The sequence below is a fragment of the Lepidochelys kempii genome, chromosome 10 (assembly GCF_965140285.1).
Source record: "Lepidochelys kempii isolate rLepKem1 chromosome 10, rLepKem1.hap1, whole genome shotgun sequence".
NCBI lineage: Eukaryota > Metazoa > Chordata > Testudines > Cheloniidae > Lepidochelys > Lepidochelys kempii.
Genome location: NC_136389.1, coordinates 32,877,345 through 32,903,385, shown reverse-complemented (window position 1 = coordinate 32,903,385; position 26,041 = coordinate 32,877,345). Strand labels below are relative to the sequence as shown.

The following is a 26,041-nucleotide window of genomic DNA, read 5'->3' as shown; positions in this document are numbered from 1 at the left end:
TAATCACAATTAATTTTTTTTATTGTGATTAATTTTTTGAGTTAATCATGTGAGTTAACTGCGATTAACAGCCCTATTTTAAACCTGCTGCCTATTAATTTCATTTGGTGACTCCTAGTTCTTGAATTATGAGGAGTAAATAACGCTTCCTTATTTATCTTTCTCAACACCAGTAATAATTTTATAGACCTCAATCATATCCCCCTTAGTCATCTCTTTTACAAGCTGAAAAGTCCCAGTTTTATTAAGCTCCCCTCATATGGAAGCCGTTCCCTACCCCTAATAATTTTTGTTGCCCTTTTCTGAACCTTTTCCAAGTCCAATATATCTTTTTTGAGATGGGGTGACCACATCTGCAGGCAGTATTTAAGATGTGGGCGTACCATGGATTTATACAGAGGCAATATGATATTTTCTGTCCCTTTCTTAATGAGTCTTAACATTGTCTTTGCTTTTTTGACTGTGGGTGCACATTGAGTGGATGTTTTCAGAGATCTCTCCACAGTGACTCCTGGATCTCTTTCTTGAGTGGTAACAGCTAATCTAGAATATCAGGGTTGGAAGGGACCTGAGGAGATCATCTAGTCCAACCCCTCGCTCAAAGCAGGACCAATCCCCAATTTTTTTGCCCCAGATCCCTAAATGGCCCCCTCAAGGATTGAACTCACAAGGCTGGGTTTAGCAGGCTAATGCTCAAACCACTGAGCTACCCCTCCCCCAATCATTTTAGATGTAGGCTGCCCTAGGTCGCTCTGCCTGGGGGCTCCCGGTCACCCTCCCCCACCATGCCGGGGGTGCTCTGGCTATGCTAGGCGGATCCCAGGGCGGGGAGGCTCCGTTGCCCTGCCCAGCCATGCTGGGGGTCCCTATCAGGGACCCCACCGCCCTGGCGCTGCGGGGTGGGCCGGGCAGGGGGGCTGGCCGCGGCCCACGGCTGCTCCAGCTGACCCCGCTGCAGCAAGCTCAGGCTTCGTCGGGGGGCTGGGCTGCCCGATAGGAGGCGTCGCCCTCTGCTGGCGGCTGTGGGCATTACATCTCCCACACTCCCGGAAGAGTCCATTGGGTGAAGGGGCACAGTACTCGCACCCTCCACTCCGCTGTTGGTACGGCCCGGCCGAGCCATCGGGCAATGGCCTGGAGGACCGGGCGCGATGGCTGCTGGGAGTTGTTGTTCCGGGGGCGGGGGCAGCCTTGCGCGGCGGGGCGGGCAGACTCGCTTTCCCATGCTGCCCCGCGGCTGGCTGTGGTGGGGCGAGTCGCTGGGTCCGGGGCGCTCGATCGCCCGCCGCTCTCGCCGCTGCTGGGTCCCCGGCCGGGCCGGTCCCGCCCCGCCATGGGCTCCCTGCTGAGCCGGCGCATCGCGGGCGTGGAGGACATCGACATCCAGGCCAACTCGGCCTATCGCTACCCGCCCAAGTCCGGTAAGGGCGGCTCGGCCCGGGGGCAGACCCTCCCCCGCCAGCTCCCCCGGGCCTGGACCCCCCCGCCTCGACCCCTCCTCCCCAGTGCCCCCGGGCCTCGACCCCCCCGCACAGCGCCCCTGGGCCCCCGCCCCCGCACAGCGCCCCTGGGCCCCCGCCCCCGCACAGCGCCCCTGGGCCCCCGCCCCCGCACAGCGCCCCGGGCCCTGCCCCCGCCTCAACCTCCTCTCAGCCCCCTGTCGCTCCCCCCGGGCCTTGGCCCCCTCCACCCCTCTCAGTGCCCCTGAGCATTGTGCTCTCCCCTGGGCCCTGGCCCCCCCTTGGCGGTGCTCAGGTCTGGGGCTTGGCCCCGTCTCTACCCCCAGGGGGTTGCTTTCACCCTGCACCCGTTCCCTGGGGCCTTGGGGAGGTTGAAGGTTAAAGACCACTGTGTGATGCAGTTGTGTAGGTGTGATCAGCGCAGTCCCAAGGTACACTGACCAGTTACCGCCCATCCCGCACACACCCCCTTGTGATATTGACAGTGAAGTTATTACTTCAGACCTTGCTGGGCCTCACTTGTGCAGTTGACTGGTGCTATCACTGCTTGGTTGGCACGCAGCTGGCCAGGTCCCTCTTTCAGGACCCCTGTCCTAGCACAAGGGTGCAGAGTTTGGGTTGCATACGCAACAGGAGAATTTACATCATGGGAAGACTTCTTCACCTTGGAGCTTATAGAGACCTTTGCTTATCAAACTCTTAAATGATGGGCCTGTAATGCCTGCCAGGAGTCTTTCGGGTTGTGTTATAGTACAGGAGAGGGGAGATCCCTGGAAAAAGAATGGGTGTGGATTTCAAGTAGAGTTTTAAGAGCACTTCATGGGCTTTTGGGGCTTAGCCCTGCTCTTCTAAAACTGAGAGCATTTGACTTTTTTACACCATAAGGGCTGTTCTCTATTTCCCTATCTCTGCATTTAACTTCCTTTTTGTACAGTGTAAACAATACAAGGTGTGTGGTGCTCAACAAAAATGACTGGGTGGGGTAATGGTCTCTTTCAGGGAAATGCTTCCTTCCAGCCAGTATCTGATCTCAGGGTTAAAGACACAGAAAGCAACACCTTGCAGTAAGAGGACAGCATCTCCTCAGACTTAATGCTTTCTGCTGTCACTGCATGGGTTGGAGACAACCCCTTGCACCATCAGAACTTAACAAGAAACGCGTGCCTCCACAGAGCAGGAAGAAAACCTGATTCTTACTGAATCAATAAATCTGTAACTTCCAGGCTGTCCAGCCCCAAAAGTCCTATGGAAAGGATTTTTTTGCCTGACAGTGTAAATGTGTTGCTTCAATAAAAAGGTTCTGTTTGATTTTTTTTTTCCCTTTGACTCCTCCCTGGGGATTGGTCCTGTTTTGAGCAGGGGGTTGGACTAGATGACCTCCTGAGGCCCCTTCTAGCCCTGAGATTCTATGATCTGTATGGCTGCAAAGGCTCCCTGCCTGCCACTTCTGTTTTGCTCCATCCATCATTTTCCTTTCTTCCTTTCTCCTATGAATGGGAGGCTCGTTCAGTGTCATTAATTCTGCTTACAGAGGGATTTTTGTCTATAGTCCATAGGGCAGGGTCATTTGATTCTTCTGATTCATGAATTCCTCAAACTGGGAGTTCCAGAGACCCCAGAATGTGACTACTAAGCTCCAGCCTGAAGTTTGCACAAATCTGAACTGAAGAGGAGATTGCCTGTCATTGGTTAAAGAGAATTGGGAGTGTTCCCTCTAATTTTTCCCACACATGATCTGGGCCGGGGCTGGGGAGGGGTGCCCCTCCCCCGGCCATGGCAATTCCCAGCCTGGCAGGTTCCCTGAGTGCCTGTACAGTGCTTAATAGGTGTAGCTTATAGGGAACTTAGGTTGGGACATCCAGTCCTGAATCCCCACAGCCTTCAAGACTCTAGGTTCACCTAAATGTTGCTCTTGAGTATTGGTTTGCAAGGGAAAATAGGAACCAGGTTGATGTGATACGTTATCTGTTAACATGAAACATTTTTATCAGGCCTTCTAGCTGCTCTCCTAGTAATGACAAACACACACAAACATCTGTGTTGCCAATGCCACGTGACTCTTTATCCTTTGTGTCTCTTACCCTCTCCAGGATAATTAATTGGCATTCAAATAAATCAGGGGCACCTGTTGCCATGGGACTGTAGAAATGTGGGTTAAATTAGACTTAATGGTGAAGCTTTCAGTGGGGGCAAAAGTGTTTGTGTTCCACCGTTTAAGAGGTGGCTGTCAAAGAGCTCTATGTCTCTGGCATCGTTTTCCCAAGGGCTTCTTAAGCAGATGCCCTTGTGCTTGTTCTGGAGAGAGACTGCTGTGATTAACAAACCTGAGGCACTGTTCACTGGTATATGTCAGCAGTGGTCAAATCAGTGTATCAATAGAATCTCTAAATGGCCTGATGGGGAAAGGAAGGTGGATGTTGGTGATCTTGGGGTGATTTGAAATGTATAGGGGAACCAGCCTACTAACTGAAAAAGCAAGAGACTTATGGTGCTGCTTTGTGTAATTGGAATGTAAGGCCAGTCATCACAGTGCGTTCCAGATGTAGGCTCCTGATGGCTGTAATTTGTCAGTCATCCTGGCATTTAGATTACTGTGCTATTTCTTCAGAGGGAATGATGATCTAATTCATCTTATTTTAAGAGGCTCAGAGTATGTATAGACAGAAGACATTGTTTGTGAGACATTTCTCAGTAGTTGTAGCAGTTTGATTATAGGGATGTTCATTGATTGGTCCCCATGCTGTTCTTTATTTCCCACTGTGGGTACAGAATTCCTGACCCTGAATTTCCAGAAATGGACAGCCACCTTCAGCATTGTGTTCTGTGGGGATGGGTCTGCTTCCTAAAGGCATGCACAATCCTGGCCCTGCCTAAAAAGGCTTGAAACTCAGGCCTGGTCTACACTACACAGTTAGTAAGCTGCCTTGCTTTGACCTAGATATGAAAGCGTCTTCACTTACCTTTGGTTCCTGTCGACGTACATGCCTCTCTCCGCCAATTTAGTAACACCAACTCCTCGAGCGGCATAGAGTCATGGTTGATGTCATTAGGTTGGCGCAGTGTCGTTGCTTATGTCAGCTGTTACTGAGTTTCAAGATCTGTCCCACATTGATAGTACAATCGACACAAGTACTCCTGGGTAGGACATGCATCGCCGACATGAGAAGCCAAGTGTGCACACAGAAACGATTTAATAACTGCAGTGCTTGTATGATTTTGGCCCCATCCCATCTTGCCCCAGAGTACATCTACAGAAAGGGATACTTCTCTATGGTTATGCAAGTGTTGGTGGATCACTTGGGATGCTTCGCCAACATCAACGTGGGCTGGTCCAGGAGGGTGCATAATCTTCACATCTTTAGGAATGCAGGACTTTTCAGAAAGCTGCAAGCAGGGACTTGCTTTACCAACCAGTGGATTACCATTGGTGATATTGAAATGCTAATAATGATCCTGGTGGATCCAGCCTACCCCTTACTCCCCTGGTTCATGGAGCTGTATACCGGCCACCTGGACAGCACCAAAGGAGAGATTCATTGGCTCAGCAGGTGCAGAATCCCAGCTGAATGTGCTTTTGGTAGATTGAAGGGATGCTGATGTTGTTTACTCACCAGATTGGATCTCTGTGAGAAGAATATTCCAATGGTTACAGATGCCTGCTGTGTCCTGCATAGTATCTGTCAAGCAAAGGGGAAAACTTGCTGCCAGGGTGGAGATGAAGCAGCTGGCTACTGAGTTTGAGCAGCCAGATGCAAGGACTATTAGAAGAGCTCAGTACAGAGCTGTATGGCTCTTTGTAAAGGTGGCAGGCTTGCAGCTTAGCACTGGATTGACTGCCGGTCTTCCTGGCCGTCTGGTATGCATGTCATAGTTCCTTTGTTTTCCTGCAGCACTGCTGCTGGTCCCTGTCGTACCCTTTATCCTGATCTCCTGTGCAACCTGCTCATAGATGTCTATGTTTCTGTGGTCTGTAGCTGTGCTTACACAGCCTTTTCTCCCCACAAGACTACGATAACTAATATCTGTCCTGAAGCGTGTCAGGAGCTTGTAGCAGGCATAGTCGGCTGGGCAGTTGCGCACAACAGTGGATGACTGCTAGGTGTGCTTGCCAAGCTGTACAGTCAGGAAAAGGCATTTCAAAAAACTGCAGAGTTTTAAAGGCAGGGTCTGTGGTAGGCTTTTATTCTCTTTGACCCCTGGGATGTGGAGTTCATAATTGTGACCAGAGCTGTCAGCATTGGGACAGCCGCTGGAGGACTGTTAAGGTCGACATAGGTAATGCAGCATCTACACTTGCATTGCAGCGATCTCACTACGTCAACCATGGTGCTACACGTCTCAGGGAGGTCGTGCTACTGCATTGCTGAAATGGGGCACTTACATTGGTGGGAGGCAAATTTAAGTGTAGACACACATGCACAGTGAGGTTAACGCAAGACAGTGCATGTCGACCTAACTTTGTAGTGTAGACCAGGCCTTAGAGTGACCTTACTTCTGGAGTAGGTAAATTCCAGCCCTCTGACTTCTTTGGAGGAGAAATTAAAATGATTGAATTGGATCAGTCTGGAGTGAATGTACAAACTCCATCGTTAGTGGTGGTTACTGCTTAGAACAAAGGACTGACTAAAGACAGTGCTGGGCTGAAAAGCCAGGTAGAGCTACCAGTAGACCAAGCATAATCTCAAAATGCATGTATTCTGGGCTGTCCAGCAGAGATGGAAAATCCAGAGTCTGGAGCATTTATGGAAAAGCTGCTGCCCTAATGTTATATAAATATTAAAGGTTGATTCCTTTGAGGGAAAAAAAAAATAATTCACCAGGAACCAGGATAGCCTTCTCCTCGTTAGGAGACAAAAAGTTATGAATACAGCAAAAAAAAAAAGATTCACAGCAGGGGACCGCAGATACCTTCTGCTCTTTTTGCGCCACCTAAGCGGCACAAAGGGAGCAGAATAGGGCAGAAAATCAGTCCCTAAACTGTTGATTTGTGACCCTTGACTTTTGAGAATACAGAGTTTGGCCCGCAGGCTGAAAGACTGGTTACCAGAGGACCAGGGCCTGAGAACTGAAAATGAAACAGACTGGAAACAAATGCAAGTGACTAGTTTTGATTTCATGGTCTAAGCTGGGAGAAATACAAAAGTTAAACTGTGCAAAGCAATTATATCTTAATTATTTCTGGAGCACAATGTGATAGTTAAAACTTGTTTTTAATAAGATTTGTAACTTGATGCTGTTCCTTTACATCTACCTCTGTTACCGATAGAGAGATTAAAAGGAACCTTTGTTTTTTCTTTAGTTTTGCTGTGTGTCCATGTGCGCACATGCCTGACCAGTCTCCTGAGTACATATACTGTGTTTTTGGCTGTCTTTCAGAACATCTCAGCTGACATTTTTATCCACAGATTCCATCCTATTTTAATTGCTAATTCGTCTCCAAATGTCTCCTGTTGCACATCAGGTTCTCTGCCACCTGGTGCGGCCTGTGATTTGAGCCCCTACAGGCTCACTGTGAGCATGCATGACGGGCTGCTGCGACAGCTCAAATCAGGAGTGAACCAATCTCTGGATCATTTGCAAAGGTGCAAGTTTTCAACTTGGGACAAAATCCTTTAGGCCAAAAATGGCTTTAAAGAAGGCTCCCAGAAAGAACACTGTTAGAAATAATGAAATAATACAGTTTTTAGATAAGAAAGATGACCACCTTCACGCTGAAAGGAACATGACCGCTTACAATGTCATGCAGAGTGACAGCACCTTGGTGGGCTATCACTGGATACGAGGGCTGTGATGAATGCTTGGTTTTCAGGTATGCCCTTCTGATGTGCCTATGCTATGATAGCTATGCAGGAGGGTTAGCAGAGCACTGGTGCAGTGTCCAGCTAGGCTCATATTCTTTGCCTCCCCTTGTATTTCTGATGGATCGTGTTTGGAGGATGGTTACCAGTGAAGCGTTGCCTTTTACCAGCTATCTTTGTAGAGGAGATGCTTATATGCCTTTCTACAGCAAGATTTCTCTGAAAACACCATCTGCTCCCGCAAGACAGTTGACTCCGTTTTTTGGCTGGCCGTATTTTCCCTCATAGGGAGGTGGGTAGACAAGACAGGCACTGATACAGCAAGGATCTTGCCTGTTGAGGGATTTGTAGAGGAAGAATAGGCCCTCTTGCTAGTCCCGCAGTCATTCTACGGTTGAGGGACATGCAAAAGTAGATTAAAGCTGGAGCAGAGCACCTTGTTAGCTATTCCCACTCCTCAGCTGCCTGCTCCATGTGCTAGCAAAAGACCTGGAGCTCTGCCTTGGTGCTGTGAGCTCCCAGCTTAGCAGGGTGAAGCGAGTTAGGATTCCGTCTAAGCCAGTGATGGGCAGACTACTGCCCGGGGGCCATATCCGGCCCTTCAGATGTTGTAATCCGGCACTCGAGCGCCCGCTGGTGAGTGGGGTTGGGGGCGTGCACTGCTCCGGCGCTCCAGCCAGGGAGCGGGGTCGGGGGCTTGACCTGCTCCGCGCGTGCCGTTGCTCTGCTAGGCTCCTGGAAGCAGCAGCATGTGCCCCCTCTGGCTCCTACACATAGGGGCAACCAGGGGGCTTGGTGCGCTGCCCTTTCCCCAAGTGCCACCCCCGCAGCTCCCATTGTTCGGGAACCACGGCCAATGGAAACTGCAAGGGTGGCGCCTGCAGCCGGGGCAGCATGCAGAGCCGCCCAGCCATGCCTCTGTGTAGGAGCCAGAAGTGGGGACGTGCCACTGCTTCCGGGAGCTGCTTGAGGTAAGTGCCATGTGGCGCCTGCACCCCTGACCCCCTTCTGCGCCCCAACCCTCTGCTCCAGCCCAGAGCCCCCTCCCGCCTTCCTAACACCTTGGTCCCAGCCCGGAGCACCCTCCTGCACCCCCAACCCCGCATTCCCAGCCCCATCCTAGAGCCCGCACCCCCAGCTGGAGCCCTCACCTCCCCCCTTCACCCCAACCCCCTGTCCCAGCCCAGAGCCCCCTCCCGCACCCTGAACTCCTCATTTCTGGCCCCACCCTAGAGCCTGTACCCACAGCTGGAGTCCTCACCCTCTCCTGCACCCCAACTCCCAATTTTGTGAGCATTCGTGGCCCACCATACAATTTCCATACCCAGATATGGCCCTCGGGCCAAAAAGTTTTTACCCACCCCACTAAGCACTGCTTCACTAGACCAAAACCCGTGATCTCCTTTCGTTCCTTTTTACTAGTACCTTTTAGCCTCAGTCATCTGCTGGATGGAGACTGAGCTGGCTCTACTGATGGCCAGCTAGCTCAAGGGGCAAGCCAGAAATGGGTGCGCATGCCAGCTGGTCCGGCGAGTTTTTGTGTGGGGAAGGGGAAGTGGTGCCCATACAAAATGGGCCACAAATAGGCAATCACAGGGAACAATTGAGTCCCCTCCTGCAGCTCTGGCTGGATCAGCAGCATATCACGCAGATCCTTGGTGAGTCTTCATGCTTGATGTTCTTCCTCCAGCAGCTCTGCATAATGGAATTGACTCAATTACTTAGAGTCCATTACTTGGCAAATGTTAGTAGCTGCTTGTTGGTATTTTTGTTTGAATGGCCAAAAAAAGTGATGGGTTCCCTTTATTTTATTACTGCTACTATAAACTAACAGCACTGAGAGGCCTCAATCAGAACTGAGGTTCCATTCGGGCTACACATACTCAAATAAGACAGAAGTCTTACTTTGAAGAGCTTGTAATATAAATAAACAAGACAAAGGTGGGAGAGAGGAAGCATTAGTCCATTTTGCACCTGGTTTCCCATGCACAGAAGCTGTTGGAGTGTTGTGCCAGCTTCCATTGGTTTCTGGAGTTTATTATTATTTGTAACTTGGCAGCAACGTTGGGGTCCTGTTCTAGATTCTGAAGCCAATAACTAAGAATACCAAGTGCTTGCTTCCAAGAACTTGCATCCCAGCAAGGTGTTTGTTGCAGCAGTTCCATTCCTCTAGCTGTTGTTTTTTGCCTGGGTGCTCCACAAAGGGAAGGAGAGAGATGTCTCTAGCATGGAGCACAGAGACTAGGTGGCAGTGACGAGCCTGTACTCAGGAGAAAGGATCGGAGACAGGTGATGGGGAAAGGGCCAGAGCTAAGGATGATAGGGTGAGGAAGGGAGAGTTTGTGGTGTGGTCTGATAATGACTCCACATCAAAACTCCCAAGGAAGAGAGAATACAGTCAGATGGAAAGAGGCAGGGACCTGGAGAAGTGAGGAAAGAGGGACAGATGGGAAGGATGGTGGGATGTGGGAAGGAAAGACAACAACTAACCAACACACACAGGTGTCTGGCATGAGACTTGCAATTAAATATAACATAACAGGGCACAGAGTTGCAGACGTGTGGCCTTGTGAGTTACTCCACACGTTATAGACATTGGAATCTGTGATCAAGAACACATCTTTCTCACATTTTCCTTCCTTTAGATTCTAAGCAGTGATAGCACTTCAGTGTAGATTTCCTCATGTAATGGATTTGTAAATGCACAGAAAAGTTAATTATGGTTTCCACAATAACTGTAACACTACCCATATCTGGTAGGGCTTAAATTTAACTATGCACAAATAACACAACATACCAAATATACAGGGGGTGAAGTGAAAGTCATTTAGGGAGCCCATAAAAGTGAATCTCCTGCTCCTTATGGATTTGCTCCACTGTTAAAGGGTGGGATCTCCCAAGGTACTTAATCCCAGTTCTATGCACCCCTGTGATCTGCAAAACTCCTGCTGAGCCCTTTAGGCACCTAAACTCACTCGATGCCTAAATTTTCAGGGTAAAACTTCCCTCAGCGCCTGTTGCTTCCCCCTAGGCATCCAGATGCTTGTCTCCTGCCTTAGCCCCAGAGCGATCCATCAACCAGGGGAAGATAGGCATTTGCTTGCCTATCTTGCGTGCAGGGCCTGATCCGGTATGTATGCTTAGAGGCCGCCTCTGGCTGATCTCTGGGCAGTGGGATATTCTGATGTGGGGGTATCTCAGTGTCTCCTGCTGAAGCTGTTCCACTGTGGATAAATGATGAAAGAATGACTGGGACCCCACCGGGAGGTAGGAGACAGGATCCAGTTTGCTCAGTCACTGTTATTATTTATCCCCAGTGGAACAGCTTCAGCAAGAGAGACTGAGACATGAAGCTATCAGACTATCACGTGGCCCAGTGGTTAGAGCACTCAACTGGGATGTGGGAGACCTGGGTTCAACTCACCCCTCTGTATGATGGAGGGAAAGGATTTGAACTGGAGTCTCCCATTCTCCCCATCAAGCAGAACCCAGGTCTCCCACATCCCAGGTGAATGCTCTAACTACTGGGCTAAGGTGGGTGGTGCATCACTACTGCCAGCGTTGGACTATTTTGGGCACTAAGAGGTAACCTATCAGCTAGCAGAATGTCATTGTTACCACTTTAGGCACATCTCTGGTGGTCATCACCAGAGTGGATGTAGTTGCTGGAGATGGTGCAGTTTTTCTGTCTCAGTGTTTAACATTATCCTGCATCTAATCTGGAAAATAGTAAAATCAGCAAAAGGGCTGTAACTCATAGGAATGTAGTTTAACTTTGACCAAAATGGGCAGAAAGCTTCTAAATCCAATTAATGCAACTTGGTGCTCAAATTGTACCGTTTTGGAATGTTCAGGAAATATTTAGCCCCAGGTGATATGGATTTTCCTGTATTTTTCTGCCTTCAGTTAAAGCAAAGGTTTGTAGTCCTATGACAGTATGAACTTTGTACCAGGTAATACATCAAAGTACTTGTCATCATTTGTAGAATGGACTGATTGGAGAGAAGTTTTTCAGTCTATTTTTATGCAGTTAGGTAGATCAGGCCTACCCCCTTACTATAAAACATACTTTGGATATCTGCTCTAAAGCTCCTGTGGTACAACTGTAAATTATCTTCTTGCTATCCCTGAATACAACAGTATGTGTAAACGACGTCTAAGTCCCCTTAGAGTTATATAAGGGCTGTAGAATGTCTTGAACATACCTTGTGAATAACAAAGTATAACCATGTACTCTTATGTAATTCCTACATATAACGATGAGCTAGTGAAAGCCTAATGCAACGCTATATTCAAGCTATATTTATTCACAAAAATAGTCACAGTAATTTGCAGATAGTTGAAACATTTCTACTCCCCCTCAGAATCTGTGTCTGATGAGTTCGTTAGTCTGTTGCTACACTTGTCACTGTCCCAGCTGCATGCGTTGGAGCACGCCAAATTTTCCCTGCGACATTTGCATCTCCTTGTTGCACTGGTACACTCTTGGCCACACTGCACAAAGGGGAGGAAGGCTTCTGGAGCAGGTGGCAGCACCATCATGTTAGGAACAAGATGTCCCGTGCTGTCTATCACCCATCTGTTGCAGATGGGACATGTGAAGATACTGAACTGTTGCATGATTCCATATCGCTGACGGATGATTTGCACTTTTCAGGTGAAGGAGGCCTGAAGGAGGCCATTGTTGGTGGCAGGTTCTCATGTGTTTTGTTCTTCTTAGCAAACAACTCATTGCACACGTTATCCAGAGATGCTTGCCGCCTCCTTTGGCCATTTTGTGTGGAGCAAGGCAGGTGCTTCATTCCCACAAGCAATAAAATAGGTGCAGCTGACTGGGGGTGGGGGGAGAGGGGAGGAGGAGGAGGTTCTTGTGTATGGGTAGCTAAGCAGAGACAGGCACCTCCCTGCAGCCTGAACTTCCCTACCTCTCTCAGAGAGAGGAAAAGGCTTAGCACACACCCCTCTCCTTGGCATCTCCCATTGGCTAGCTTCGTTGGCACCCCGCCTGGTGAGCTGGCTTTTGTGAATTGCATTCTAAGGCATCGCTCTCTCCCCATTCATTGTATAGGGAGCCAAGGCCCCTAACTCAGGCTTTGTGGATTGCAGTGTTGCTCCTGTGATTTTTTTTTTTCCTCTAGGTGCCTAAAAGTTGGGCATTGCAACACCTAAGTCCTTTTGTAGATCTGCGCCAAAGTGTCTAATGGGAGTCCATCCTAGTTAGTAAACTCAGTTGGAAACCAGAGGGGTATGGAGGCATGTTTTCACTGTACTATTCTGGTTCCATCATCAAAAGTGTCACCTATATAGTATTAAGACACTTAAAGGGATTGCCTAGGCTTCTCCCAAATACTGATTTAACTCACTTGGATTCTGATCCTGGAGCATCTCTTGCTTCTCTCCAAACCCTGTATGCAGTACCCTGTTGTTTGCCTCCTTAGCTTCCTCCTCTGCTGAGCTCTAGTTTCCAGCCACTGGGCCAAAGGGTTGAGCATAATCCCTTAGCGCAGCTGGCAATTGTTAAGCAAGACTTGGCCAGCAGCAAAGAGCTAGAGATGCTAGTAATTCAGAAGACGCTAGAATGAAAGTTGAGTTCTAGCTCTTGCTTTTTTTAATCAACATTCCTCTATTGAAGCAAATACCGTATACAAGGAGTGTCGCAGACTTTTGCTATTGCTAGTAGGTGTTTTGTTTTTATAAGCAGAGGTCTCTAACACTTACAATTTGGCAGACATTGACTTCAGTAGGACTGTGCATGTAGAATTTATTCCTTCTCAGTTCTTCATTGAAGGAGTGTGTGAGTATAGGGTGGTGGCGGGGGAAAAATGTTAACTATTTAACAAAGACTTCTTTTCTCCTAGGTGTGTTGGGCAATTGAGTTAAATAGCTGTTAACAAAAAGAAATAAAGTTTTAATTAGCATGAATAAAAATAGCTTCCCATGTCTGTCAGATTTCACTTCTGTGTACTCTGATTTTTGTGGTAACCCTATCAGTTCTCTTATGCTCTGTAGAATATTCTGTGGGTAAACAAGACCTGAATTTTTAATGTAAAAAGTAACCAGAAAACAACTAAAACTACTACCCACCCAACTTTCATGCTACCATTATACATTCTGAAGAAGCAAAAAGAAAAAGATGTGATTTTTTTTCTTTGCAGGTCACCTTTAACTCAGTCACAAAATAAGTATACACTATTTTTACTGGTTTCAGAGTAACAGCCGTGTTAGTCTGTGTTCGTAAAAAGAAAAGGAGTACTTGTGGCACCTTAGAGACTAAAATAAATTGGTTAGTCTCTAAGGTGCCACAAGTACTCCTTTTCTTTTTACTATATTTACTCTGTCTGTTCACGCTGTCAGCTGCAAGCGCACTGGCGTGGCCACATTTACAGCACTTGCAGCGGCATTGAGAGCACCCATAGAGCACCTCTTCCCATTCTGGCGCTGTGGCTTGTGGGTAGGGGGTGGGGGTGCGGGGCATCCTGTTCAATGCCCTGTGATGCATCACTTCACTACCCAACAATCCCTGTGCTTCCGTCCATATTTGGCACCATCTTTCAACGTTTTTTGTACTGCGCGCTCTGTCTTCCCTTTCGGCCTTCGGGAATGGATCCTGAACTTGTGAGGAATATGCTGATGGGTCTCGCCAGCATGTCCCAAATGGCAGTCGAGTTACTCCTTAAGCTACAAACTGACAGTGAGGTGTCCAACGATGATGTCGACTCGCATAACGCATATGACATGAGATTGCTTATGGCATTCACAGACATGCTCACCACAGTGGAACGCTGCTTTTGGGCTCAGGAAACAAGCACTGAGTAGTGGGATCACGTTGTCACGCGAGTCTTGGGTGACAAGCAGTGGCTGCAGATCTTTCGGATGAGAAAAGCCACTTTTATGGGACTGTGTGCTGAGCTCGGCCCCACCCTATGGCACAAGGACACAAGATTGAGAGCTGCGCTGCCAGTGGATAAGCTGGTGGCTATTGCAGTCTGGAAGCTGGCAACTCCAGACAGTTACCAATCGGTCGCTAACCAGTTTCGAGTGGGAAAGTTGACCGTTGGAATCATGTTAGAATCATGTTAGTGCAAGTTTGCTGGGCCATTAATCGCATCCTGCTCAGAAGAACCGTGACTCTGGGTAATGTGCATGACATTGTGGATGGCTTTGCACAAATGGGTTTCCCTAACTGTGGAGGGGCGATAGATGGGACTCATATTCCAATTCTGGCACCAGCCCACTTAGCCTCCGAGTACATAAATCGGAAGGGGGATTTCTCTATGGTTCTCCAGGCGCTTGTGGATCACCGTGGGCGTTTATTGACATTAACCCAGGCTGGTCCGGAAAGGTGCATGACGCACGCGTCTTTCGGAACACAGGCCTGTTCAGGAAGCTGCAAGCTGGGACTTTCTTCCCATACCAGAAGATCATATGAGGGAAGTCAAAATGCCCATTGTGATCCTTGGAGACCCCGCTTACCCTTTAACGCCCTGGCTCATGAAACTCTACACAAAGAGCCTTGACAGCAGCAAGGAGTGGTTTAACAGTCTGAGTCAGTGCAGAATGACTGTGGAGTGTGCTTTTGGCTGTTTAAAGGGCCGCTGGCGTGGTCTGTATGGGAAGCTGGACCTGGCCGATGACAACATCCTCACGGTTATATCCGGGTGCTGTACCCTCCATAACATTTGTGAAGGGAAGGGTGAAAGCTTCACTCAGGCATGGACCTTGGAGGTTCAACACCTGGAGACTGAATAGCCAGAGAGCAGGGCTATTAGAAGGGCCCAGCACAGGGCTGTAAGGATTAGGGATTATAGGGGCCCAGCGCAGAGCTGTAAGGCCTTGAGGGAACAATTTGATGCTGAAAACCACCAATAATGTTTGGTGCCCTGCACGGGAGTGAAGTGCAGTGGTTCCAATGTTAGTAGGAATCCATGTTTGCTACATATGATGTGCTGACTTGCAGTGCCTGTTGCTTTCCTGGGCTACGGTATCTTTTACTTAATGCAATAATAAAGAATGTTTTCAAAGCCAAAAAATTCATTTATTGAAAAGAAATACAACTGTTTGGGAAATAGAAAGGGCATGACACATCTATGCTGTGTGGGATGAGGGAAGGGGATGGGGTGGGGAATGGGACAATCAGAGATTTGCGTATGTCCTGTTATACTCTGCCTTCCTGTCTGGAGTGCTGTGCAATGGGTGCTGCACTTCAGGCTAGCTAAAACGCATTGTGATGGGGGTTGAGTGCAGTGGGTAAGGGTCGTAGTTTGCAGGGCTGGGTGGTGAAGCTACACGTGTTGGAGGCAGTTGGTGGCGATAAGAACCCGGATATTGGGGAAAGTGCATTGGAGGTGACATAGGGGCACAAAGGAAAGAGTTTTGGGATGGGGGATGTGCACGGATGTGCTCCGACTGCATTGCTGCGAGTGCCTGTATTGAGTCTGCTTGGCGCTCCATGATACTTCAGGCAGCATGTCCTCTTTGCTTCTTCACGGATGCTTCCTGATTCTTCGGAGTCTTTTGGCTGTTAATTACAAGGATGGCTGGGATCTCAAGGTTGCATCTGTAAAGCTAAAATGCAACACTTAACAGAGGCAGCATTGTTCACACCAGACAGAGCAATGATTCTGCTGTATTTAAAGACAAGTACAGTGTACACAATAGCAGAAATTGCCCATCCCAAAATGAGTGCACATAACCCACAAGGAGCCCCAAAGTGGTGAGTAAGCACAGGGGCAAGGGGGATTGATTGTTTCACGGCCGTACTGTCCTCTGGGGTTCTGTGCTTTGGGGAGAGCCAACAGCTGCAGGGGGGCCCCTATACTGAACACTGTCCCCACATTTTCCACAGGATGAGTTCGTCCTGGAAGAGATCTCACTACTGAGGGTGACCTGGGAAGCAAGGGAGGATCTTCTACTACAATTCTACTTCCACCCTGGCCCATATGCGGCTTGCCTGTGTGCAGCAATGGTCCCCCCGCCCATCACGGCACAGTGGCTTGGACATGTTAGCCTTACTGGGACAAGGAGCACAGTAGCTCTGCCAAGGACCCTGTGTAAGCCGATTGCCCAGCTTCTGCATGGGACCTTTGAAGAGATCATTGAGGCCGATTACCACAATGTGAGAGAGCACATCAATGCCCTATTTCGCATCTAGGCATGCATGCAGCCCTAACCCTCCTCGCCCCAAGAGCCCACACCGAACAACTACCTTCCCAAAATAAAAGCCACTTATTGGGCACCTCCTCTGCTGTTTGTTCTTCCCCAAGCACTGTCCACTGTGACTGGTTACCTTCCTCCTGGCTTGAAAACAGCTCCTGGTTGCATGCATCTAGGGATGCTGGGCTGTCCCGTCCCCCCCACCCCAGCTCCTCAGCACCCTCGCTCCCGCTTTCCTCCTCCTGCCTCCTGTCTTGAGCTCTGAAGTGTCCATGGTGGTCTTCAGAGTGGAGGTGGGGTTGCCCCAAAGTATTGCTTCCAGCTCTTTGTAGAAATGGCAGGTCATGGGGGCAGCACCAGAGGGCCGGTTTGCCTCACGTCCTTTGTGGTACGCATTCCGCAGCTCCTTCACTTTAACCCTGCACTGCAGTGCATCCCGGTCATGGCCCCTTTTCATCATGTCCCTTGATATCTGCCCGAAGGTATCGTAATTCCTACGGCTGGAGTGCAGCTGGGACTGGACAGCTTCCTCCCCCCAAACACTGATGAGGTCCAGCACCTCGCCATTGCTCCATACTGGGGATCGCCTGCTGTGTGGAGGCATGGTCACCTGGAAAGATGCACTGAGAGCAGTCCATGCCTTGCTGAGCAAATAGGAAGGGGAATTTCAAAATTCCCAGAGAATTTAAAGGGTGGGTCTGAGGGCAGGGCAGTAGAGTTCAAAGTGATGACCAGAGTGGCTAGAACAGGCAGCGTGGGACACTTCTGGAGGCCGATCAGAGCACGTTAATAGACCAGGGCATCCACACTGGCGCCACAGCACTCCAGCTGGGGCGCAGCAAGCATTATGCTTCTCGTGGAGGTGGATTATCAGGAACGCTCCAGCTGCAGAGTCCGGATGCACTACGTGCCTTGCCAGTGTGGACACTCATGGATTAGGGCGCCCGGGGCTGCTTTAATGCTCTCTAACTTGCAAGTCTAGCAAGCCCTTAATTTGTGTCTAGAGGAAAATGCAAGGAAGCAAACAAAGCATGAGCAGGGAAAACTCAGTTGGATTTCCCCCCCTCCCAGTTCTCCCTGTTCTACGAATCTGAGGTGCTAGTTAAACAGGGTAAGGACTTTTTATAAAGAGTTCTGTGTTCTCTTTATTTTGGGCAAGCTTCAAAAGTCAGCTGTGACTGTGGTTGAGCAGCTTGTCATTGGTAGTAGAGGTTTAAATTTAGACCATGTCTGTGCTACAGAGTTAAGTTGACATGAGTTACGTTGATGATCATAAACTGCTGTAATTACATCGCTTGTGCACGTTCACACGACACTTCTTGTGTCAGTGGAGCACGTCCCCAGTTTGTGCTTTCACACCGACAGAGAGAGTGGTGCACCATGGGTAGCTACCCCACTGTGCAACTCACCACCTTCTGCCACTAGGAGTTCTGGGAATGGATCACGGTGCATCATGGGGGAAGGCTCACCGCCCCATGCTGCAGTTTTCTGTGTCTCGTCATTCCATGGGCTTCTGACTTCGTTTTGCGCCATTTTTCAACTGTCCCTGTGAACTGTGCACCCACCATCTCTACCTGAAAGCATGGGATCCTGCACTGCTCTCCAGTCTTGTGCTGAGTGTTAAGAACACAGCGCTGCAGATCCTGCAGTATTTCATGAGCTGTGAATCTGAGCAAGAATCTGTGCTGCCTGCCCTGCTGTGTGCCATGGAAAGAAGCAGTTCAAGACTGATGTTGGCATTCACGGGAGCAGCTGCACACGGTGGACCGTCACTATTGGACTCGGGAAACAAGCACTAAGTGGTGGGATCGGACTGTGATGCAGGTATGGGATGAGGAGCAGTGGCTGCAGAACTTTTGGATGCGCAAAGCCACCTTCCTTGAACTCTGTGTGGAGCTCATCCATGCCCTGCGGCCTAAGGACACCAGTTTGAGAGCTTCCTTCACAGGGGAAAAGCACATGGCGATCTCTGTGTGGAAGCTGGCAACTCTAGACTGCTACCGGTCACTCACATATCAGTCTGGAGTCGGGAAGTCCGCCATGGGGGTTGCGGTGATGCAAGTGTGCAGGGCCATTAATTGCTTCTGAGCAATGTGCAGGAAACAGTGCATGGCTTTGCTGCAATGGGATTCCCTAATTGCGGTGGGGTGATAGACGGAAGGCATGTCCCAATTTTGGCCCCACACCACCTTGCGACAGAGTGCATCAACAGAAAGGGCTACTTTTCTATGGTATTGCAGGCTCTGGAGGATCACCAGGGTCCTTTCACTGACATCAACATGGGGTGGTCAGGGAGGGTGCATGGCCCATGCATCTTCAGGAACACTGGCCTGTATAGAAAGCTGCATGCAGGGACTTTCTTTCCAGACCGGAAGATTCCAATGGGGGATGTTGAAATGCCAATTGTGATGTTTGGCAACCTACCCCTTGCCTAAGTTCCCCCTAAGCCACGCAGCAGGCTATCAAGGGCTGCGCAGCGCAGTCACAGGGGCCTGGACTGGAGAGGAGAGAGGAGCTGCCAGGGAAAGGCACCTCTCCCCCGTCCCCGGAGCTCTTGTGGCGCGAGAAGGCTGGGCAGAGTCCTCTCTCCCTGACGCAGCCCCAGGGCAGTCTGCACCCCAAACCCCTCATCCCTGGCCCCACCCCAGAGCCCGCACCCTCCCCACACTGAGCCAACCCTGAGCCCCCTTCAATACCATGAACCCCACATCCCTGGCCCCATCTCAGAGCCCTCTCCCCCCCCCCATCCCAACTCTCTGCCCCATATCTGAGCCCCTCACACACTCTGAATCCCTCGCCTTCCCCCCCCCGCCACACATCACCTCCATATTGGTGCACATAACAAAATTCATTCTGCACATGGATGTAAAAAATTAGAGGGAACATTGCCCATTACCCCTGTGGCTCATGAAGCCTTCCACTGGAGACCTGGACAGCAGCAAGGAGCGCTTCATTGACAGTTCTACCAAAGTAATTCTGAAGTGTAGACCAGGGCTAAGTGTGTCACAGCTAAATACAAGTTGGAACAGATAGATTAGCATATGTATTTAGCGCACATTCTAAGGGACCAATAAAGGTGAAGTGGCCCGTTGACACCCCTGTAGTCATAGGACAAAAATGCGGTTTAGTGGCTTACAGGTGGTTGTAATAAGCCATGAATCCTGTGTTTTTATTAAAACCATGATTGTTAGTCTGATGGGTTGGATCACAGAAACCCCTTTGGGACTGCCACCTGATGTGCCTAGACTCCCTCTGAGCCAATTTATCCTGCCAGCTTGGGACTTCAGTACCTGGCCTTGTTTGAGTCAGACATGCTTGCCTGCTGCAAACAGATCCAAGTCTCAACCATGTCCCCCACAAGCTGCAGGCTTAACTGAAAACCGCTTAAGAAGTGCTCTTGTCTCCCAGCACTCAGATACCCAGCTCCCAATGGGGTCCAAACCCCAAATAAGTCCGTTTTACCCTGTATAAAGCTTATACAGGGTACACTCATAAATTGTTCGCCCTCTATAACACTGATAGAGAGAGATGCACAACTGTTTGCCCGCCCAGGTACTAATACATACTCTGGGTTAATTAATAAGTAAAAAGTGATTTTATTAAATATAGAAAGTAGGATTTAAGTGGTTCCAAGTAATAATAGACAGAACAAAGTAAATTACCAAACAAAATAAAATAAAACACGCAAGTCTAAGCCTGATACATTAGGAAACTAAATGCAGGTAAATCTCACCCTCAGAAATGTTCCAATAAGCTTCTTTGACAGACTAGCCTCCTTCTAGTCTGGGTCCAGCAGTCACTCACGTCCCTGTAGTTACTGTCCTTTGTTTCAGTTTCTTTCAGGCATTCTTTGGGGTGGAGAGGCTATCTCTTGAGCCAGCTGAAGACCAAATGGAGGGGTTTCCCCAGGGGCTTATATAGCCCCTGGGGAAACCCCTCCATTTCTTGTGGGTGGAAATTCCTTCTCCTCTCCTGTGCAGAATCCAGCTACCAGATGGAGTTTTGGAGTCACATGGGCAAGTCACATGTCTGTGCATGACTCAGTTCTTTACGGGCCGATGCCACATTCCCAGGAAAGCTCAGATGGGGATTGGTGTCTCTCAAAGTTCATTGTCAGCTTACATGTTTCTTGATTGGGCACTTACTGAGAACAGTCTTTTCTCAAGAAGCTGACCAAATGCTTCACTGAGGCTACTTAAAATCAAACAGGTACATAACCAATATTCGTAACTTCGAATACAAAAATGATACATACATACAAATAGGATGAATATAGATTATAGTAGATTAGTAGATTATAGTAGATTATAACCTTTGCAGAGATATGTTACATGGCAAATCTAGCATAAAGCATATTCCGGTTATGTCATATTTACACTCATAAGCATATTTCTATAAAGCATTATGGGGTGCAGTGTCAGTGTCTAGCAAAGTTATGAATTTAAGCTCCCAGGCTCATCTTTTGAAAGTGTTGAGCTGGTTTCCTTTGCAGATGAGGCCTGATAGGTCAGACATAGAGGGATCGCTTTGTGAAAAGTGTCCACCTGCTTATATTTTGCTAACTATTGCACACTGTATTATGAATCTGTCACCACAGGTCACTGCCATCTTTGACCTGTTAGGTAACCATCTAGCACTAATTTAGTACATTTCCCCAAGTCTTTACCAGTACCCCCAAGGGCTTCTGATGCTGTTCTGGCTTTTTTCCTCTTAGCTCCTATAAATCCCTTGCCCTATGCGCTCTAGGACTTGCACAGTGCTGTGTTTCTTGCTTGGAATGTCTGCCTTTCAATGAGCACTTTACGTGCATGTGTACTCTCCCTTACATCTACCAGTTGCCGTAGGGGAGGAGAGGAGGAAATAGTGTTTGGGGTCACATAATGGCTGTTCTCTGTACCATGCACCTCTTGCTCAAGGCAGACCCTTAGCACTTAAGGCAGAAGGGCCATCCGCAGAGCAAGAATTCACATTTTGACCTGGCAGTCCTCCCCAGCTTTGGGTGGCATATACAGCCTACCATCAGTATGGCAAGGTTTATTTATAGACTTTTCCATAGCACTGAGTGCCTCACACATTCATTATCCTTCCAACACCCAGCTGAGGTAGGGCTGTGATGTTGTCAGATATCTTGCAAGCTACGTGAGATCAGGCCTGGGCAATACTTGTGAATGAGAGGCCTTTAGGGCAGTGGTTCTCGGCCTTTTTTGGTTTGCAGACCCCTAAAAAATGCTGAATGGAGGTGCGGACCTCTTTGGAAATCTTAGACATAGTCTGCAGACCTCCAGGGGCCCAATGACCACAGGTTGAAAACCACTGTTCTGTGGTGGTAACAACCTTTCACGGACCCCTTAGACAGTCTGCAGACCCTCAGGGGTCTGTGAACCACCGGTTGAGAACCACTGCCCTAGGTAAAATCCTGGGTGCTCCAGGATGTAATATAGTGGAGGAGAGATTCTTGACTGAGTACCAAACAGATGCTCTAGCTTGCAATTAGAGGGTGGCTGTGTTGCTAGGTGAGCCATTTTCTGGATGAGAACGAAAACCGAGATCCTAATCATTTGTGGACATTAAAGATACTAATACCACTTCTCAGAAGTGTGAAAATACTAGCTGCAATGTCCTGGCCAGATTACAGTTGGCCAGTTCTGTTCCATCTTCCTAAAATCCCCCCTGCAGTTCCAGTTGGCTATGATAGTCTGCTTCACTTCTCATCCTGAACTGTAACGTAACGTAGCGCTGCATTGCTGTGCTCTTTTAAACAGCTGCTGGGGCTGCATTTCAGTGGTGGGCAAAGTGATCCATGTGGGGATAATGCCTGCTCCTGGAAACCTTACTCACATGAGTAGGTCTATGCAGGGTTGGTCCATGGTTTATAAAGCACCTTGAGTTCCTGTGGGAGAAAAAGTACCATGGATGCTCTGATGAGGCTATTAAAGGATACAACCTCCTTTGAATATATGGGAATTTGTGTACAGTAATGTTAATGTGAACTGCACATAAATCCAGGTTCATTGAGAAGAGCTATAATCCCGTTAACGCGTCCCATTCATAGAATATCAAACCAGAGTCAAGAGCAAGCCATCTGACACTGAGCCAGGATAATCAGCCACTGCAATTCTGAGATTTCTTGCAGAGGACTTTTCCTTGGAGTTAATCAGATGAAATGCCTCAAAACATCCTCCTGCATGACCTACATAAAATATAAAATTGATTCCTAAATCCTGCTTTCACAAACCACAGCATAAGCATAAATATCACAATGCATCTGTGGCTATATTGAGCAGAAAATCTGGCTTGGATTTGTAACGGGAATAGCTTTTCCTTTTGCTCCTAGTTGCCTGGGGGAGTCTGTGGTTTGGGATACCTCAATACTGCCATGCTGCTGCAGTGGACTTGGTACCCTCTAGATTCTGGACCCAGGCGAAGCTTGTGATTGGTGTATCCAGGGAGCAGGCTTGTTTTTAAAACAAACATCTGGAGGCCTGTGAGCTTGTTAGCTGAGCTCAGCAGTGTGGAGCTCATCATTAAAGTGGTACCAGCTGTGCAGGGTTAAAAAAAAAAAAAAGCCTTTCTTGGAGCCAAAGGAACAAATATAATTGAAAAAGGAGAAACCTTTCATGAAACCCCTCTTGTTTTTAGAGAGCAACTCACCAGTGCTGCTAACCAGATGGATTCTTCTCAGTCCTCTCCATAACCTTCCAGGTGCAGTCACTCTAGGTAGTGCTCTTTTGAGGGGCCCAAAATTCCTGTATATTGCACCGAGCCAAGATAGTGAAGCTATATTCGGCCCATTTCCTTTCTCATTGTGGGCATGGAAAAGCCCCATTTCAAAACTGCAGGAAGATAGCTCGGATGGGGCTTAATAGGTCTGTGCCATCTCACTTCTCTGCACTGTGAACATGTGACGGCTGCATTTGAGAGCAGCAGTTGCCCAAAGCGGCTAGCTCTTTTCTGCAAGTGACTAGATTGTGTGTGGCATTTGTGAGTAATTCAGTGACTGCTGGAGGAAGGCCTTGCACCCAGTTTGTCTCACACCGTTTGCCGCCTCAGTGCATCCCCTTGAAATGGAATTAGATGAACGTGTAGCGAGGCTCTTGCAGAGCAAAGGTTGTGTTCAGTCTTGGGGTTTATCTCTTACAGATGTCTGTGTTTTTTTACAGTTATAGCTGTCTGTGTTTAATCAAGACTAGCATCTGTGTGGGTTACCTCTAGCACCCTATCTGTAATGTGTTTTCACCCTAGGGGCATGGGGAAGGGAGAAGAACCAAGCATTGCTTCACAGTCACTCCTCTGGCTGTATGAGGAACTACATTCATGGGATCTGAAAGGAAACGTGTCCTTTCCTCATTGGCTAGGCAGATGGCGGACCTTGAAAATGAGGATGGGAAGTGGGATAATTCCCAGAATTCAGCAGTGTTGTGAAGAATCTGCCTCCTTTCTTCCTTGGGGGAGAAATTTACAATCGGGTTAACAACTCTGTAATACATTGATTCCAAGGCCATGAGGCCCCACTGTGATCCTCACATCTACCTGCCGGTATGAGAGAGGCCAGAGAATTTCCCTGATAGAAGTCCCATTTGAAGTAGGGCATATTTTTATGAAAAATGTCCAGTGACTTGTCTTCTGTAGGGTTCTGGTTGCTGCTTCTTGCCCAGTGCTGTTGGCGGCTGACTGCATGATTCAGTGTTGCCAGGAGCTGTTTAATGCGGTGCTGTGATTTATGGCTGTTGCCTGAAAAAAAAGTCTTTTGTTTGTGTCTTATGCTCCCCCGCTCAGCCGCCTTCCCCCCAACTAAAAACTGCACATTTCTGCCATGCTCCAGGAATGAATCTCACATGAATTTGTTAATTTTTTCTCTTTCCAGGAAACTACTTTGCAAGTCACTTTTTCATGGGAGGTGAGAAGTTTGATACCCCACATCCCGAGGGTTACCTCTTCGGGGAGAACATGGATTTAAACTTCCTGGGGAACAGACCCGTTCAGGCAAGTTCACATGTGCTGTTAATTTCACATCTGTATGTGTCTGTCAGGAGGAAACCCAGCTTCGATACTTACCCAGGAGGAGACTGAGCATTGTCTTGGAGCTGGCGCACAGTACTAGGGGATTGGGATATCCCTATGTTCCATTTCTGGCTCTGCAAGTGAGTTGCTGTGTGATCTTGGGCAGTGGTATATTTGTGAGTGGGCATCTGGTATAATGCCCCCATCCACATGGAGGATGCCATTTTGAGAACATCCTGCCACGATCCAGCCCCACTGCAGCACAGATTTTGGGCAAATCACATCGCCTCTCTCTGCTTCTGTTGTCCAATTTGCAATATGGGCATCATGCCTACCTCTCAGGTGTCTGACAAGACTGTAAAGAGCTCTGAGATCCTGGTATGGACAGCAATACGGAATTGCAGAATGCTCTGTCTAGAGAGAGATTTTTTTCTATCTCGTGATTGCTTTGGTATGAACAAGAAGTAACAGTACTGCATGATTCAGTTTGTCATGGGTGACCGCTCCTGACTCTCAAATTTGCATTTTATACAAGCTTCCAAGCCTTACGAACAGGCTTGATATCAATAGCCTTATTGCCATTGGTTCTTTTACCCTTCAATGCAGACTGCTGAGCTGAGTAGTTCTGACCTGATGTCAGCACTGGGTCTGAGACTCTGATTCCCGTATAGTTACCTTGCAGTCACTTGTAAACCTATTGCACTGCTATGACCTCCTGGATTCTCCTGCAGGGAGGTTTTAGACCTGGGGATAAATTCAGTGCAGGCTTTCAGCCAACTCCCTGCTGGGAAAGACCCTGTCCAAGACCTTTTTCTTTTCCCCTTTGTGTGCACCTCTGAGGCTATTGGCTCTGACTGGGAGAGAAAGTAAATTGGTCTCTCTTGAACAAGGACAGTAGTCTTGGTCCTGGATTTCCCTGTGGGTCTTTTCCTCAGACTTTGCTGTTTTGAGCAGGAGTAGAGCTAAGATGGCCAAGCCTAGGCTGTAGCACTTAGGAAAGCGTTATATTCCTTCTCAAACCAAGGGTGGAGATTTATTTTAGACTAAACAAACACCAGGCTTTCCAGGAGGGGAGTAGAAAGCACAAGCATGAAGAGGTGCCGCCTCCTGCCTGTGGCAGACAATTTAACAGTAGATGTGCATGAGCTGCGAGGTATTTGAGAGAGATGTCTGGTTGTGGTGAAAAGTGCTGCATAAGGACAGCGTGGGCAGCTTCAGGACAGGCTCTGCACTGTGTCCTGCCAGTGTGTGTACACTCTGCTGTGGGGACTGCTGCTGAGCTGGAGAGGACTGATTAGTCTCTCTAGCCTATTCAGCTTGAGTCTCTCTACTGAGCCTGCCAGTGGGATTGCTGTTTAGTGCCAGCTGTGGTTGGTTGCAGCCCAGTGTTGACATGAGCATGATCTCGGGCAGCGTGGATGTTTCTTGTATTAGGTTGCATCTTGCTTAAAGTGTTAATTCCCAAGATGGTATGTTAACAAAGCAACTTCTTGCCTCTCATTCTAGTTTCCCTATGTCACACCAGCCCCACACGAGCCTGTGAAGACACTGAGAAGTTTGGTGAATATCCGCAAAGACTCTCTACGTCTTGTGAGGTACCTTTACTGACCAAACTGTTTGTTGTATTGA

The 26,041-nt window shown here is 48.5% G+C and overlaps 1 protein-coding gene across 5 annotated transcripts in view; it reads left to right on the top strand.

Annotated features, from left to right (window-relative positions):
• Window positions 1-1,202: 1,202 nt before the first annotated feature.
• Window positions 1,203-26,041, top strand: part of MGRN1 (mahogunin ring finger 1) — a 106,192-nt gene continuing 81,353 nt past the window's right edge. For 3 of the 5 annotated variants that reach the window (XM_073362743.2, XM_073362747.1, XM_073362745.1), the window contains exons 1-3: window positions 1,237-1,421; window positions 24,276-24,394; window positions 25,919-26,007. In XM_073362743.2, coding sequence (XP_073218844.1) covers window positions 1,334-1,421; window positions 24,276-24,394; window positions 25,919-26,007 — 296 coding nt within the window. In that variant the 5' untranslated portion in view covers window positions 1,237-1,333. Of the gene's footprint in view, window positions 1,422-16,129; window positions 16,374-24,275; window positions 24,395-25,918; window positions 26,008-26,041 lie in introns of those variants that run through there. The other 2 variants (XM_073362742.2, XM_073362744.2) reach the window with 2 other exon arrangements.